Raw genomic sequence first — 18,404 nt, forward strand, 5'->3', positions numbered from 1 at the left:
TCATCAGGGCTGCAAAGCCTCACAGATGATGTGCAGCAGTGGCTCCCTCAGTCTGTCCTCACTCTGGACACTTGCAGTCGTCACACATGGAAATCAAATGTGTGATAAGCTGCAGGATTCAAACACAAGTGTAACTTATAAACACATGTTCATACTTTTATTCCACAATCAGAGAGAAAGAAACAGAGAGAGAGTGCAGGACAGACAGACAGGTGACAGTCTCAGGTGTACACACTGCTACACAACAGCACCAGAGAAGCAGGATTTAGTGTTTGTGTTATTACGAGTGTAAACAAGAAGAGTTCCAGATGGTGCAGTGGACACATGTGTGACTGCTGTGATTAAAGCATCTTTCTTTCAGCTTAACGAGTGAACCGTCAGCTCGTTCAAACACACGTTAAAGTGCGTTTGGCTCGACACCACCGAACAGAGGCAGCAATATAACACAGCTAACATTAACAGTGCAGTGAATCCTGCTTGTGCCGTGATGTTCAGGACTGCAAACCGAGCAGCATCACTGACTTTCAGCTTGTTGTGTTTGTGGATATATGACTGACTTTAATTATCCACAAAATCATCACATTCTCTGTCAGATGAAGGTCGACTATTGAACGGCGTATATTTTAAAGGCTTTAAAACCAAGTTAACGCTGAAAGTACAAACATCACTAATGTCACATAACTCTGCCGACAAGGCATAGCTATGGCTATGAAATGCTCTTTGTGTATCACTTCTTCATTATGAAAGATGTCATTAATGCACTAGTAATGTCTCATCTGGAGTATTGTTCAATCATTTGGTCAGCAGCTAATAAGACAGATCTTAACAGACTTCAGTTAGTCCAGAATAAGGCGTCCAGATTAGTGTGAAGATGTTCATACTATACTAATATTGATAAAATGCATAATAACCTTTCTTGGCTTCCTGTACAGGCTAAAATATTCTATGGCTTACTTGTAGTTCTAAAGAAAGCAATTCTGTTAAACACACCACATTTATTCTGCTCAGCTGCAGTATCCAGATGAAATACATCATCATATTACACAGTTTTCAACAAGCTGCAATTTAGTAAATGCTCGAGTTAAAAGTAACGTTTTGTAAAACTGTTACATTTAGAGCAACTTTTAAGTGGAATAAGTTGCCTTAAAAAATTAGAGAATTATTCAAAACTTCAATGAACACTTAAAAGCCGATTTACAGAGCTTTTAGTTGTTGTAAATATTGTAAGACATGATTTGTTTTTGAAATTTGTGTAATGTGCCTCAATGTTATTGATATTATTATTATTATTATTGATTGCTTATATTTGAACAATTGTGAAACCTCACTGTGGATGTAAGAGTGAAATTATGTGGATATCTTGAATCCACTTTATTGTGTAATATTTTATGTGAGTATTTGACGGAAGACGAGCAACATCTGTTGTGGAAGCTAACGGGGTTCCTTTAGAATAAACAAACATAGGATTTATTATCACTGAATAATTCTGTATAAATCTATACAAATTATAGAAATATGTAATAGGAAACAACAAAATAATCTAAATTATAAAATAATGTGTGTGTGTGTGTGTGTGTGTGTGTGTGTGTGTGTGTGTGTGTGTGTGTGTGTGTGTGTGTGTGTGTGTGTGTGTGCATGATTTTAGTGTTTGAACAGTCATGAACAATCTTTAACAGCAGGTTGGATGTAATGTGTTAGAACTACCAGCAGGTGGGGATAAGAGACCTTTAAGGTGTTTGGTGCCACGCTCCACCTTCAGGTTTAAAACTAGTGTTAATGGAGTTTGAAGGTTGAGTTTGTTCCACGACTGCATTTCACTCACTGCCTCTGTTTGTATCTCTGTCACTGCAGGACCAACATGGAGCCAGAAGTCAGCGCTCTCAGGAGGCCGACAAACCTCACAGAAGAAAGGGAGAGAAAAAACACACCTGTGACGAGTGTGGGAAGGGTTTTACTGTGAGGGCTAAACTAAAACAGCATCAGGTCATCCACACTGGAGAGAGACCGTTCAGCTGTGACTTGTGTGGAAAGTCTTTTTCCTTGAAGGGTTACCTAAAAACACACCAACTCATCCACAGTGGAGTTAAAGCGTACAGCTGTGATCAGTGTGGCAGAGCTTTTACTCACAGTAGCCACTTACAGAGGCATCTAGTTACCCACTCTGGAATTAAGGCATACAGCTGTGACGAGTGTGGGAAGGGTTTTACTGTGAGGGATAAACTAAAACAGCATCAGGTCATCCACACTGGAGAGAGACCGTTCAGCTGTGACTTGTGTGGAAAGTCTTTTTCCAGGAAGGGTTACCTAAAAACACACCAACTCATCCACAGTGGAGTTAAAGCGTACAGCTGTGATCAGTGTGGCAGAGCTTTTACTCAAAGTAGCAACTTACAGAGGCATCTAGTTACCCACTCTGGAATTAAGCCATACAGCTGTGACGAGTGTGGGAAGGGTTTTACTGTGAGGGATAAACTAAAACAGCATCAGGTCATCCACACTGGAGAGAGACCGTTCAGCTGTGACTTGTGTGGAAAAACGTTCAGCCAGAGAGGGCACCAAAATACACACCTACGCATTCACAACAGACATGATGTGTACTGCTGTGAACAGTGTGGCAAAGAGTTTATAACTCACACAGACTTACAACGACACATGTTTACCCACACTGAGGAGAGACCTTATCAATGTGACCTGTGTGAGAAGACTTTTAAATCTCCACGTCACCTGAGACAACACCAACAGATCCACACCAGAAAGAGACTCTACAAGTGCAGCTACTGTGAGGTATGTATTTATATTGTTATCTTGTCATTTTAGCCTGACTGTTTGGAACAACTCTGCTCATTAAACTGTGTTAGCATGTTAGCAATTCTACTGCATGGAAAAGCAGCTCTGAGTGATTATTCAGATTTTCCTTTCAGTTATGATTTTAGTATTACTGTAGTATTATGGTGGTAGTATTGTAGTTATTGCAGCCCAGTAAACTGAGTGTGTTAACTGAAACAGTCAAATGTAGTTGGACGTCTGCAGAGATGCTCTTTATTTCAGGCGACGTTCAGGATACAAATGTTGAAGGACTGACTTACACTGTCTTTGTGTCTTTGTTTAGAAGCAGAGCGACACAGATGGATCCAGTTCTCAACCCTGTCATCACTGTGGTGGTGGGAAAGACTTTCATTGTGACCTCTGTGGAAAAACTTTCAGTCGGCAAAAGACCCTAAAAGTACATCAACGTAGACACACTGGAGACAAACTGAAATACTGCAAAGAATGTGGGAGAAGCTTCACCACACCAAGAGATTTAAAACAACATGAACTGATTCACAGTGGGGTTAAAAAGCACCTCTGTGATCAGTGTGGGTCATCCTTCACCACTGCAAGGGACCTTAAATCACACAAACGAGTCCACACAGGAGAGAAACCACACAAGTGCAGACACTGTGACAGAAGCTTCTCACAGTCAGGTCATCGTAACATTCATGAACGTGCACACATGGAAGGAAACTACAGCTGTGACCAGTGTGACAAGAGCTTCAGGAATCTCAGTTCATACTCTGCACACAAACGATCCCACGTTACTAATAAACTGTTTCACTGTTACCAATGTGCCCAAACATTCACCTCATTGTCTGCTCTGTGCAAACATCAGCGCGATCACTCAGGGCTGAAATCACTCCCATCACTGGATCACAGTGAATCTGAAGACACAGAAAGATCCTCTGGTTTCTGTGTCAGACTCAAAAAGCTTGAGATCAGGCTCCACAGAGTTCAGATAGAATCATTTAAACTTGTGTTGAACTGAACTGGTTGCTGGGCTGAACTTCTACATAATACAGATCTACATGGGATCTTCTTTTCTGTTGTTTTACTGAGTCAGTTTTGTCCTTTTTTCTCTGTCCTGGTTTTGCTCGTCTGTAAATGATTGAAACTCAGTCAAATAGTTCATTGTTCTCCAGCAAAACGTTTTGGAAACTCATGTTTAACCTTTAAAACTCTGACATGTTTTAGCACACAAGGCTTCATCGGGGAGTTCACTCATGATTGGACCATGAGAACAAAGGTTTTTAGTTCTTTCAAAGAGAGTCTTGGAGATGTTTGATGTTTCTGTTTTTTCTACATAAAGGAATAAACTATTTTTCTTGCTTCATGTAGTGTGGAAGTTTTTAATGTTTCTTCATCTGTGATGTTCTTGAATGTGTTCACGTGAAGATGATATAAATAAACTCTTGTCAGAGATTTACAGTTATCAAACAGGTGAATAAACAACACTGAGACACTTGGAGACAGTTAACGTGCTGCACGGGTGAGGGCTCAGAGAGGACTCACACCGAGCTGCAGTAGTCGTTTATTATTTATAGCAGGGTGAAACAAGCATAGCAGTTTCCTCTAATTTTGCATATATGTGTGTGTGTGTGTGTGTCTAAGTTCGTATAAATGTCATAGGGTGAACTTCCTCTTTCTATAAACAGAGCGAGTAGTACATTTTGTTCTTTTCCTATTAAGAGTAAAATATGAACATATACTTTAATGCAACATAAAACTCATAAAAGCGTTTCTTCTTTAACATCCCCTCCTGATGTTAATATTTTTCACTTAATCATACTTTATTATCAGCCAACAATCACTTGCTTATAACATTTTCAATTGTAGCATCATTCAGTATGTGTGTGTGTGTTTCTATACTAAATCTTCTTCATCCGGTTCATCTTCTAGTGGCAGTCCAACATAGGTAATTACTGTGGCCTGTACCATTTTGTCAATCATGGATCTTATGCATGGTAGGATACATGTAGAAAACAAGCACAATAATAGAAGCAGAACTCCTATCAGTACGAGTCCTTTTATCACGAGGGTCTTCCAGCTGCCACTCAGCAGCCAGGTCAGCCAGTCCTCATTGTTCGTGACATAGTCTTGTTGCTGCGCATTACTCAGTTGTTGCAACTTGTCTAGGGCGGTGGTCATGGTCAAGGAGTGCACGTTGTCCGGGATATAGGTGCAACAAGTGGTGTTGAATAAGACACAGAGGCCCCCTCTCTCAGCGAGAATCATGTCCAGGGCGACCCTGTGTTGCATGACCACTATTCTGATCGCGTCGATTTCCTCATTCTGAGCCTTATTTATCTTTGTTGAGCTGTTCAGGAAAAGTCCAAATCGGTAGTCAAGAGTCTCAATTCTTAACGTGTTTTTTCCAGTTCCGACCCATGGGAACAGTGAGTGCAGGACCTTCTGTCTGGTGGTCCACAACTTGAACTCCGCTGGTACATCACTGCCCCAGATTGGGTCATGGGGTTGCACGTCATCAGTGTTCCTCTTGCGTCGTGGTTGGTTCTGATGGAATACTCTGAAGGTGTGGTCTGACACTAAAATTGGGGCGCAGAGTCCGGTACAAGAAAAGCTCACAACTAAGACAAAACTGCTCCTGCAAGGAAAGCTCACTGTTATGCATGCAAGGTGATCAGCTCTAGGTGAGAAGACATTTAAATCTCACACTTGTTCTGCTGCATTTTTGAAGCTCAATTCCAGGAACAGATCGCAGGGCTCATTTTTATATACACTGCAACTGCCATGAGGACAGGGCCATTTTTTTGTTGTTGTTTGTTTTTCCTTTTGCTCTGTGCAGCACTTTGGCAGCATTTTTAAATTTCTCTTTGTATTTTTTCTTTCTTTTACTAGTGAAGAGATGTAGCGTGAACAGTTATACAGTCTAAATATCCCATATGGGTCGTGTGAAATGGTGTTTTCAGTTTCATTCAGTTGAAGTAAAGAACGTTGAATATTTCTAAGTGTGCTGTTTTGAACCAACATGTCACAGTATGATCAGTGCTGTAATTTTTGACAGTCACTGTATCAATGTTATTTTTGCATCTCTTGAATAAAGGTTTTGACCTGCAAGTGCTAATTTCTTTAGTTATTGGGGTAAAATGGGTAATGTTGATAGGAAGGTGTTTGCCAATTCAGTAACCTAATTTAATGTTAATGGAAACTAACATTATCTCAAATTGTTTAGTTATAATTGTTGTTTAACTGAACCTTGATTTTTGATCTTGATTTGTTCTTTCCCAACATTTTTCAAAAGAAACAGTCTAATTTCTTTGCTGTGATTGATTCCAGAGAACACGGAAGAACTGACATTATTTAACTGTTGATTTATGTAGATTCAGTGGAGGAGTAATGTCAGTTTAATTCTTTACCTACTGTCAATGCAGTGAAATTAGACATTTTGTTTTGAAAGGTTACTGGTGGATGCCAGCAACCATCTTGGAAGAGAACAATATAATCTGTTATTAGGCCTCCATTTGGAAATTGTGTATTTGATACTAGAATATAATAGCAAAATGTAATTTGAAGATAACATGTAGTATTTAAGTGACCAAGTAGTATTGGGTAAAAGTTATTGAATGGTGTTGGGATAAAGTGAGAAAATTGTGAAGGATTAAAATATTCCAAGAGCTCAAATTACTTCATCAAAACATGTTTAAGTCACATTTTATCAACACAAATTGCACAGGCTTATTGAACTTGAATAAATTGTGTTAATTTAACTCAATTGTTTAAGTTGCTGCCAAAGCAAAACATCTGTGTGCAACAAATGTCCACCATTGAATTAAGTAAATCCAACAACATATTTTTTTCAGTGTAGTTTGGACTTTATGATTTCTGTAACTGGAAAATATTATTTTGTTTAAAGACAGAAGTGACCGCATAGTTGCAACATCAAAGGGAAATATTAATTAATTAGCATCAAGTATATTTGTTGCTTAAGCGTTTGCACTATAACTTAAGTAGGATTATAACTTTTAAGGAAGGAAAGATTTCAGATATTTAGTTCACTGCTTCAGTTATTTTATATGAAATTAAAACATTTACGTTGGTCAAATATGATGCTCTAAATCAAATAAAAGTTTGAAAATAAATGATGTATTTTTAAATGCTGCAACAAATGTTCACAAAAAGTAACTATAATTAAAACCAGTTAAACAAAATCAAATGTTTGAATCATGCTTAACCAAATGCCAGGCTGGAGAGCTGAACCTAAAGTATACGTAGAAAGATTTCAACATCTGAGCAGTTTTTAATGTTTTTATCACATATAAATGTCACAGCAGTGGGTCCTGGCCCAATGCTTTGTGTTTTTGGTTTTCTTTGACTCTTGTTTTTCTTGGTTTTTGTTCTTCTTATTTATCAGGCTCTCAGTAATCTTAGTTCTCCCTCCCTCAGTGTTCATTTCAGCCTGTGTTTAGTTTCTGTTCCCGTGTCCCACGTTTCATCGTTTCATGTCGAGTCAGCCCTGTCTCTCTGTTTCCTGTGTCTCCCCAGTCAGCCCCGCCTCCCTCGGGCACTCATGTGTGATACAGAGTAATAAACCTGACTACATTTGCTACACTCTCTTGATTACCTGTTACTTTAAATTTCATACACTAATTATGTCTGCCCATCTCTCTAATGTGAAGGTCAAAGGTCAACATCCCAGTGACATAAGAATAATCCCAAAGGGGCAAAGGCAGCGGTTAATTTAGCACATTTAGCATTAAGGGTACAGCAAGGATATACTTTTACTTATTGTGGCAGGGGTGTGGTCTCTGGCCTGCTGCAGTGGAGGCTGGTGGCGGGACGTTGGACGGCACAGGTGAGGGTGATGGAGCTCATGACTCTCCCCTTTATAGTGACAGAGGAGACCAGCGTGGGGGAAGCTTGTAGTGGAGGAAGCCGAGGAGAGAGCTGGTTTCTGGCTACAAAGACGGCGTCAAACCAGAAAAGATTGCTCGTGGTCAAATAATGTGTAATAATAATGAAATAAATAGGCCATTGGGAAAAACGGGATTTTGAAATAAAGACTGACTTTGGAAAAAAAAGGACATTTTGGATTAAAAATGGCTGGGAATAAATAAAATGCCTCAGGAATAATCTCTGTTATTGTGAAAAATAATGATCATGAAATAATATTTCACAATAATAAGTAAATTTATATAGCAGAATGCAATATATTTCACAATAATGAGCTTTTTTTCAAAATGTGTTCAATTATTTCACAATATCATTCTCACATTACATATCTGTGTCTTATTTATTCACATAGTTATTTATTTCATCATGACTTATTTATTTATTTAATTTTGAACACTTTGGAGTTCCATATGGTTGTAGTGGGCTTGTAATGTAAATGTGGTCTGATTAAATGTGACATTAATGCTGACGCTGCATCAAACCCTGATAAAACAGTTCTATTAGTGGGTCTGTGTTATCAGCATCAGTGGGTTAAGGTGAGGCCTTGACTAGTAGAACGTCATGTTGGTGACAACACATGAGCCAACATCAGACTCCGAGCGCTACGATGCTAAAGATCAGAAGATCCTGTGTGACATCATCGTTACCTGGCAACATTAGCCCTCATCTGACTTTATTGGAGGATGTTTACACCAGCAACACGGTTTAGTTTGATATGACGGATTAACAACATGCGCTGTGATATCCAGTTCATCTGTAACAGATACTGGATCTAATCAGTCAGCAGATATTTGACCAGCTTATTTATAATTATACTAGAAACAAACACAACTGTGTTGGTGATTCATGCAAACTTGCATATCAGCCTTTGAAGGTTTTGTAGTATTGAGAACAAAGAGGTTGTGTTAGGGCTGAAAAGCCCGACTTGTTCTCCTCTGCAGGTCATCAAATGCACCACAGAAGTTTGTATTTGCACAGCCTGTATATGTTTGCTGGCTTTATTATTCTCTGTTCAAAGACAGTAAATATGGAAAATGTCTCATGTAGTATCAGCTTCATTTAAAATGACTGCAGCAAACATTTAGAGAACATGTGCTGCTGTTTGTCCTACATTTCAACACTGAATGAACCCTGAAAACATGATGGCAGCTGGCAGGTTGGAGTTCACATGAAATATCGGCTGTATGAAGACTGGAAATATAGATGATAAAAACATGCAGCCAAACATTTGTGGACATGAATAAACTATCTGATCCAAAAAGCAGGAAGTGACACAGCTAGAAAGTGTGTAACAGCTGAAGTCAAATGTGATGCAGAGTTGAATCTGCACTTGGATCCATCTATGAAAGGTCCACATGTAGGGATCACATGAGTCCTGATGTTTGTCAGTCCAGCTTGATAACTCCATCTACTGTGGGCTACATATACTGGGCTGGTAGCTCCACAGTGTTGGAAAGAAACTATTAAATGTGCAAAGTTTAAAATCAGAGGCTCTTCTAACACAGGAGCCATGTTGAGTTTAGATCACAGCCGACCACCGGCAGTCTGAAATGGAATGAAGCCCATTGACAGCCAGCAGGTCTAAACAGGAACGCACCCATTTGTATGTGTGGCAATGATGTGGCTGCGGCTGACACAGGATTGGTTCAAACTAAACATCAGACACATTTCACAGAGTTCACAAATAAACTCACGTTTTTATTTTTGAAGATGATCATAAAGTAGAATTTATGGTCCAGTAGAAACAGCAGGAGGTTTGAGCCCTTCTGATGGCAAGGCAAGGCAAGTTTATTTGTATAGCACAATTCAACAACAAGGTGATTCAAAGTGCTTTACAGAGACATTAGAAACAAAAACAAATAAAAAGCATGATTTAAAATTGATTAAAACAAGCAAACAAACAAACAAACAAACACAACAGTATATAAAATCAAAACAGATCAGAACAGTAGATAAAATCAGTAGTTAAATGTAAGTTTTGAAATTTAAGCTTAAAGTGTGGATTTGGTGCTTTATTCAAATGCAGCTGAGAACAGGTGAGTCTTCAACCTGGATTTAAATAAACTGAGTGTTTCAGCTGATCTGAGGCTTTCTGGGAGTTTGTTCCAGATATAAGGAGCATAAAAGCTGAATGCAGCTTCTCCGTGTCTGGTTCTGACTCTGGGAACTGATAAAAGACCTGATCCAGATGACCTGAGGGATCTGGAAGGTTCATACTGGGTCAGGAGGTCACTGATGTATTTTGGTCCTAAACCATTCAGAGCTTTATAGACCAGCATCAGAACTTTAAAGTCTATCCTCTGACGGACAGGCAGCCAGTGTAAGGACCTCAGAGCTGGACTGATGTGGTCCACTTTTTTGGTCTTAGTGAGGACTCGAGCAGCAGAGTTCTGAATGAGCTGTAGTTGTCTGACTGATGTTTTAGGTAGACCTGTAAAGATGCTGTTACAGTAATCAAGCCTACTAAAGATGAATGCATGGACTAGTTTTTCCAGGTCCTGTTGAGACATCAGATCTTTTATCCTTGAAATATTCTTGAGGCGATAGTAAGCTGACTTTGTTATTGTCTTAATGTGTTTTTCTAAGTTTAGGTCTGCATCCATCACTACACCCACATTTCTCGCCTGGTTTGTGGTTTTTAGATGTATAGATTGAAGTTCTCTGGTGACCTGTAATCGTTTTTCTTTGGCGCCAAAGACTATTACCTCAGTTTTGTTTTTGTTTAGCTGGAGAAAATTGTACGGGGCCTTGGTCTCCTGGTGACATTGTGATATATATTTGTGTGTCATCTGCATAGCTATGACAGTTTATTTTGTTGTTCTTTATAATCTGTGCCAGTGGGAGCATGTAAATGTTAAACAGAAAGGGTCCCAAGATGGAACCTTGGGGAACTCCACATGTGATACTTGTCTGCTCAGATGTGAAGTTACCTATTGATACAAAGTATTTCCTGTTTTCTAAGTATGTTTTGAACCAGTTTAGTACAGTTCCTGAAAGACCTGTCCAGTTCTCCAGTCGTTTGAGTAATATGTTGTGGTCAACTGTATCAAATGCTGCACTGAGATCCAGTAAAACTAAAACTGACATTTTTCCACTGTCTGTATTCAGACATATGTCATTAAACAGCAGAAACAGGATTTGGAGGAAGATGTTAATAGATTAGAAAGAATTGTACACTGTGAATCAATGCAAGTCTTTCTATATAGACAGATCTGTAATAATCCCTCAGGTAGGTTCCTCTGGGACAGTCACAGATAGAGACACCAATTCTGACATCCTCTGAAAGCCTGACTTTGAATTTTCATCACTCGTCATGCGCACAGATGTTAATTCTACATATTCCTGGTACTGAACTCTAAATCAATATGAAGAAAATGCTCCTGCTAATCTGCATCTATGTTGATATCAAATCTTTTTCCAGCACATGGATAAATCTCTATAAATCTTTCAGTCTGATCAGAATGGGCACAGTGTTGTTATTGCAGCTCCCTGATGTTTGAAAAGCTAAATGTCCATTTTAAAGTGCTCGTGTGTAGGATTGTGTTTCCTTCCTTTGTGCAGTTCTTACAGTAAACATGTTTGAATGTTTCCTGTTCCCCTGATGCTTCTTCCTGTTGGATAAAATTGGTTTGAATAACATGTTCTTATAGGTTTCAATGAACTTCAGACTGTGATCCACTTACAAAACTGTGTCATTTTATTGGAACGATCCACATTTGCATCCATTCACGGTACATTTGACATCTGAACACGTTTGTACACATGATGAAAGGACAGATGGTGTTTGTGTGTCCTTCTTAAACTTAGTGTGGATGTTTCATCATGTAGAACGACTTAGAACAAAGTCTTTGGAACATTTGGAGAACACGTTTAGGAAAGTAACATCCTGGTAGAACATTTTCTTAAAGCAAAGCAGAGCTGCAACATGACTGTGAGGATTCAGAAGAATAAAGTCAGAATACTTTATTATTATGAAGACTAAAGTGCGCCTTAATGCTGCCGATGAACACACATGTTCTTTGTGAAAGCATGTGTGAGCACAGCTGACATGCACCACACTGACCCCACTCGCCCCATTTCTTCATCCACTTCTTGCTCTTGTGCTTGAAATGAGACGCAGCAAAAGTCAGAGGCTCTAAAATCCACAAAAAGGGGGCTCGTTAGATCAGGATACTGGATGTGATCCATAGAAAACATGGATAATACACCACTTTATTTGAAGCATCTGTAGCACTGCCTCAGTTCTGGATGTTTCCACAGACTCCTCTGTGCACCTAAAGAAAGGTCAAAGGTCAGCAGCACATGTAGTTGGGACAATTCTTCAGTCGCACAAACTACATAATCATTTTCCTCCAATGACGACTTTTCACTTGCAGAAATGGTCCTGTGTGATTTCCAGGCTGTGATATAAAAACTAGTTCCTAATGGCAGCGACTCACTCAGTAAACATGTGTTTCCTTCACCAACCTCACACACAGATCCAATAAGATCAGGAAGTGGGCAGTATAGTACAATATGTGTTATTCTGTGCTGCACTGCCCAAACTAAAGATCTGCTGAAGTGTTGGAAATGATCCAGATGTTTATTTTGGACGATACAGCAGAAGATCAGACATGAAAGTGGAGATAACACAGAAGACCTGCAGCAAAGGTCAGAGGTCAGACTGGGCCCTGGATTCAACAATGAGCCAATGATCATCAAGCAGTGACTAAAGCAGAGCCCTGACGTTCTGACATTCATCACACAGTCAGAACAAATGTCTGCTGATGACTTCATCTCATGAAACGACTGATAGATGTCAGTTCATTGATCAGCTGAGCTGCTGATCTTCATCGTCACAGAAACATTCAGCTTGTTTCAATCAGTAAATAACTCCCACTACTCCCAGTTTGAACTGTTCCCACTCAAAATGCTGTGAGAACAATGATCATTGTAGAACTTCACAAACATCACGTGTTGTTTTCCACATGTAAGATCAGCAAACACACAGAAACTTCCTGTTGCCACACACGGCCTCTAAAATCTCTTCCACGCTTTCTGTCTGAAGTCCACTCTCTGTGTCGGATCCACAGGAAACAACAAGATCTTATTAACATGGTTTTCAATGTGTCTCCTTCCAAAAAGTCCAACCAATGAACAAATGTGTGTATTTGTGGAGGCCGAACAAAAGCATGACACATTTCTCTGTTTCTATAAACTGGAGTCAAACACAAACATGAAGAGTTTCACTGACAGACTCCAAAATGCCCCCACAGTGGATCAAAGGGAAATCCTACAGTGTGGCCAGAGACTCTTAATGGCTCCAACATCAACACATCCACAATGTTGGATCCAGTTCTGCCTCACAGAGTTACTAAGACACACCCTCTGCCAGCATCACAACAGCTCCACCTGCTTCACCTGCCTCCTCAGCATCTGTACACCTGAAGAGAAAAGAAAGGCTCCAACAGCTCAAATCTACAAAGGATTCATGAAGTTTCATCCAACAATAACATGTTTGCCTTCCACAGTGTGCTGTTAGACACCACTGTACCTCTGCCATTTCAAAAAGAGCAGCTTGGGAACATTTTGGCTCCAAACACTTTGTGTTTAAGTTCTTTGTTTTCTTTGTGAAGCCGACAACATCTGGAGCTTTGTGACTCATAGAAACATCATTTTGTTCTTTAGATGACAGCAGATTGGGACTGAATAATCAATCACTATCAAACCAATAAAGACAAACATGCTGATTTTACAGGAACTTTGTTGGAGAAGCTGCAAAGACATGAAACTGGTGGAGATCCCAAACCAGTTGATAGTGCTGGTTATTCCAAATAAAGCTGTTTCCCTTTGAGATGAAATGACTTTGTGTCCTGATATATAATAAAGATGTTGTTGTTTTTGAGCCCCTGTATTAAAAGTAGTTTAAAGTCAGCTTGAGTTTGATGTCTTTATGTCAAAGCTGCTCATGATGTTGAGCTGCTGATGGAATAAAAACAATATAAAAGCATGTAGTCCAGACTTAAATGTAGCCTGTTGTTAGCTGAGGTCCACACACAGTGTTTGACAGTGTAAAGTGTGTGAAAGGGCTGCTGGTGGAGCTCACTAGGATGAGCAGGTGACCACGAGGTGGAGAGCAGCTGGCCTGGCTTTGACCCGGGCCACGCCCCCTTTCTCTCTGCTTTGCTGTCACTTATCTTCACTGCTCTGTCCAATAAAGCTGAAAAAGGCCCCGAATCAAAGAAATCTGCTGCAGCCTCTGAAATGTCTTCTGTTTCCTTCCCGACGGCTTTTTCACCGTCAGCCCATCAGACAGTCCAGCAGCATTTATGATGATGTCATGATGTTGAAGAGGCTGCTACGGTGGCCTCCCATGACCCCCAGCCTCATCACAGCTGAGATGCAGACATTTGAAAACATTCAGCAGACAACTGAATAACAGTCCAACACAACAGTCTGTGTGCAGACACACACTGACCTTTCATAGAGTCAAACACAGCTGGTTGAGTCATTTCTCTGTGAGTCTAAAGTGAAGCTAGTATTTGAAAGTCCACTTCCTGTATTTGTTGTTGAAGACTTCTTCAGCTTCTTCTCAAGGACATCAGCTGCTTGTTTGGCAGCAGAGGCAGTTAAGAAGCTTCCTGAAAAACACTGAACAGTGAGTTCACTGTGGCATATGACAGATTCAGCTTTCTGTGTGCAAATGTGTCTGTGTCGACCTTTCAAATGCTGTTGAATCCAAAACATCAGCGGCTCCTCGGCTGCTCACTTCATGCACTTCTGTCTGTGTGACAGTCCAATGACATCACAGCTGTTTCCAGCCCCAGTGTCTCAGGACTGGACACCTTTAAACATGTCGAGGATCAAACAGCGTCCAGCTAAACACACATGAAACTATCAGAGCTGACAATCATTCCAATAACATCTAATGGTTCATGTATGTAGACACAGGACTACAAGGAAATGGCTCTCAGCATCTGGCTGTGGGAACACATGAGTCCCTGTTTGTGTTCAGATTGTGTGCATGTTTTAGACGTGTGTCACATGTAGAAACACAACAATCCCACAATGACACACAGATGTGTTTGACACAGCTGTGCAGCTGTAAGTTGTTTCTAATGATTCATTGAAGCTCTTCTAACATTCTGGAGACGATCAGTACATGAATCTGTTCAACACGACAACAATTTGACTTCAGTGTGAACGTTTGCATTAAATAACCTTCTTCATCCAGCTGACAGCATCTTCATCCTATGATGTGAACAGTTCCTCCTGTTGATGACAAACCTCTGACAGGATCTGCTTGAGGAGCTTTTTCATGTGCAGCTCTCTGAGCTCAGGGCTGAGCTGCTGTTTCATCTTTAAGAGCTGCTGCCTCCTCGCCGGACTTGTTCTCCTCTTCTTCTCCTAATGACACCATTTCTGCTTCATATTAAATTCAATAAAGATGCTGACATGTATCTGTAGCAACAACATCATTGAATCTAGAACAACTGGAGCCAAACCAGTGGCTCTGCTGGGATCACTGGTGAGCCAACACTTCCTTGTTGATGCAGATTTCAGGGCTTCCTTTTGCTCCTCCGTTATAACTGTTCTCTCTTCTCAACACATGATGACACAAAGGAATCAGCAGTGACAAAGATGATGCTGAAGAGAAGCACACACTTCACACATATAACAGAGCAGTGCAGTTACACACACCTCTGCTCGACATCAGGCCTCAAACAAAGACACAAAACACTAACTTGACTCTAAACAGAAGAAACGAGCAGCTGTTTCTGTTCTGTGCTTATTTATATTTGACACACATGCTTCTCTTTGTGCAAACACACATCGCACTATAAGGGTAACCTCGCACACAATGATTGGACAGCACAGTGATGATGCTGGGAGATCCTATACGCAGCAACACAGAAACACTGAGAACTTTAAACAATGATGGAAAGTGTTATAAATGACTTGTTGGCCTCTGATCTGTCACAAACAGCTGAAACGTGTCTCTCATGAGTCACATGAAGGTTTTTGACAGAAAGGACAAAAAGTAGCTGCAGTCAGTTTGTGTCATTTTTATATTTATTCATCTGGGAGAAAAATCTGAGGGACATTAAAATGTGTTTTCAACAGAGACAAGAACATGAATATAACAGAACAGGTAAATGAACATGTTTCAAGTAAACAGCTGGACTGATCAGGTCCAAACACAGAGTGATAAACTTGTCAAACAGCTGTCATATCTTTATATAGAAGCTCTTTATAAATGCTGCTCACTGCAGTCTGTTTACTAATAATGTCAAAGTGTTAGAAACACAGAAACATCAGAATGGTCTTTGTTCACAGAAACCTGTCTGGGATCCTTTGTTGTTCTTTTGATGCAGAGTTACATTATAAATATAAAGAGTTATTTCAGAGTCTCATCAGTTTTCCTGCATGTCTTTATTTAACACATCAGCAGGGCTGAAGCTCTCATGTTAAACACACACTGATCTATGGACACGTTCATGTGTTTCTAACAGAACCAGGCTGTTATCAGCCTGCACTAACATTATGTCACACACACTGAATGTAACAGTGACAGTTTACATCATCACACAATCAGCTGTGATTGTTTCACTGTCATCAAACGAGTCAACAGGAAGTAGAATCAATAGAAACCAATCATTTACTGACAGCATGTCTGATGGAAATAAGTGCAGATTATGTATGAAGTCTAACTGCACACAGTAACTGTGTTACAATAAGGACTTAACAGCGCCCTCTGCTGGAGTGTTTCAGTACTGCGTTAACTAGAATACACCACCTCCTCCTCACACCACCTGCTACAGCTCTACTCTTCTATGACTACAGTCATCCACAGCACTGATGTGAGGTCACATGGTTCATATGTAAGGAGCACAGCTGACCTCAGGTCAGTTTAATGACTGTGAGCAGCAGCTGTGTTATTGTCACTGTGACAGGGAGACACTCTCAGACACAGCGCTCATGTCAGCTTGTTCTCATGCAGGAGGATCAGGAGCTCCATGTTTGTCTTTCTGTTTGAATCATGATGTGTTTGTGCCATCAGAGTCTGTCATGAGTACTCAGGGTTTCACAGCAGCTCTTCTGGATGCTGACGAGGACTCCAACCTCATGTTTCACCTCTCTGAGCTTCTGATGTCTGTGAACACTCGTGTTTCTTCTCTGGGCTCATCTGGACAAAAACACCTTTCTGTGTTTGGCTGCAGCCTCATTCTGACTGACAGGAAGTGTGTTATCCATGAGCTGCACTTCTGTGAGGAAGTTTCCTGCTGTGTTTCCTGTCTGTGGACAAACACGAGTGTTCCAGCTGAGGACTTGGTTCCTTCCACCTGTCCATACAGGACATCACGCTGTCTGCAGCTCTGTAAATGCAGCTCCAGGTCCTTCCACGTGCTGCTCTGTATTTGTGCAGTTTGTAGTGTGTCCTGGGAAACGTAGCACACATGGTGTTCTTCTGCTGTTTCCTCCTTTCACTGAGTGTGAAACACTGACGCTGTGCTGTTGTTCACAGAGGGGAGCTGATTCTAGCTGCAGCTGGACTCTGTCATCTAACTGAATGTGTTGGTGCTGATCACGGGGCTCTGAGGGGGGAGCAGCAGGAGGACTCTGGATGCTGACGTCAGTGTATCTGTGGAAGCTCCCACAGCGTGTCTGTCATTCAATATTGTGCTGTATATTGTATCTATGCAAAGATGAACAGACTGTGTGTTCACTGGTCTCTGTGCTGCAGCTCTGATGTCATCATCACTCCCTCCTCCACCCTCAGCAGTCCCAGCATGCTGCTGTGGTGCACCCCACCCTCACTCTACACCTGAGCCACAGACCACACCCTCCACCTCAATATACACCACAGTTTTCTCTGCTGTGGAAATGAGATCAGGAGGAAATCATCATTATTATTATTTAATAAACGCTCACATTAATGTGGGCTTATTTGTTTCATATTAGAAACATTAGTTGAGTGTTTTTAGTATAAAATGGTCAAAGTCCCTCTTTTTGCTCCTCCCCTCACCTGTGGATGGGCGGTGCTGTTACCGTGGTGACAGCTTGGATGTGTTTCAGTCCTGCCTGGTTATCACTGCAGGAATCTTTCACATTTATTACAGGTAATAACTCTGATTTTTCTGTGTATTATGAACCAAATGTATCCTGATACACACAGAGATGGATGAGCAGAGGTTTTTTTGCAGTTTATGTAGTTACTATGGACTTAATGCACACATATTATTAAAATGAGGGCTATAACAGTTGTATTGATGTATAGCAACTTGAAATGCTCCCACAAATGGCTCCACAGCATGTAAAAATATAACAAAAGCTCTGGCGGACTTGGTTCTGTGGTCAGTCTTAAAGGGTGAAGTTAAACTCTGTAATCTTCACTGTGTCACAGAGTTCAGTGAGTCCCGTTATTCACAGTATCAATCAGATCATCAGAGAACAGCTGATCAGCAATCAGTGGTGCCAACAGCGCCTCCTGTGGTGAGAGGATGCAATAATGCAATGTAGCATTTTTCCACTCAACACTTGCAGTCATGGAAACTGTCTGTTGGATCTGTGTGACGTTGCTTTCTTGGTTAGAGTTCCTCACAAATGTCCAGATGATTCTTCTAATGAGGCGTCGACCATGTTTGCAGCTCTTTGGAAGAAAACGTCGCCCTTTGCCATCCTTACTTTTCTTTGACTTC

General features: G+C 40.6%; 1 protein-coding gene across 1 annotated transcript in view; it reads right to left on the minus strand.

Annotated features, from left to right (window-relative positions):
* Positions 1-4,677: 4,677 nt before the first annotated feature.
* LOC112433505 (uncharacterized) overlaps positions 4,678-18,404 on the minus strand; it is a 37,612-nt gene continuing 23,885 nt past the window's right edge. The window contains exons 13-14 of the mRNA XM_076876331.1: positions 4,834-5,360; positions 4,678-4,743 (exon numbers count right to left, since the gene is read on the minus strand). Of these exons, the coding sequence (XP_076732446.1) occupies positions 4,678-4,743; positions 4,834-5,360 (593 nt within the window). The remainder of the gene's footprint in view (positions 4,744-4,833; positions 5,361-18,404) is intronic.

The sequence above is a fragment of the Maylandia zebra genome, linkage group LG2 (assembly GCF_041146795.1).
Source record: "Maylandia zebra isolate NMK-2024a linkage group LG2, Mzebra_GT3a, whole genome shotgun sequence".
Lineage (NCBI taxonomy): Eukaryota > Metazoa > Chordata > Actinopteri > Cichliformes > Cichlidae > Maylandia > Maylandia zebra.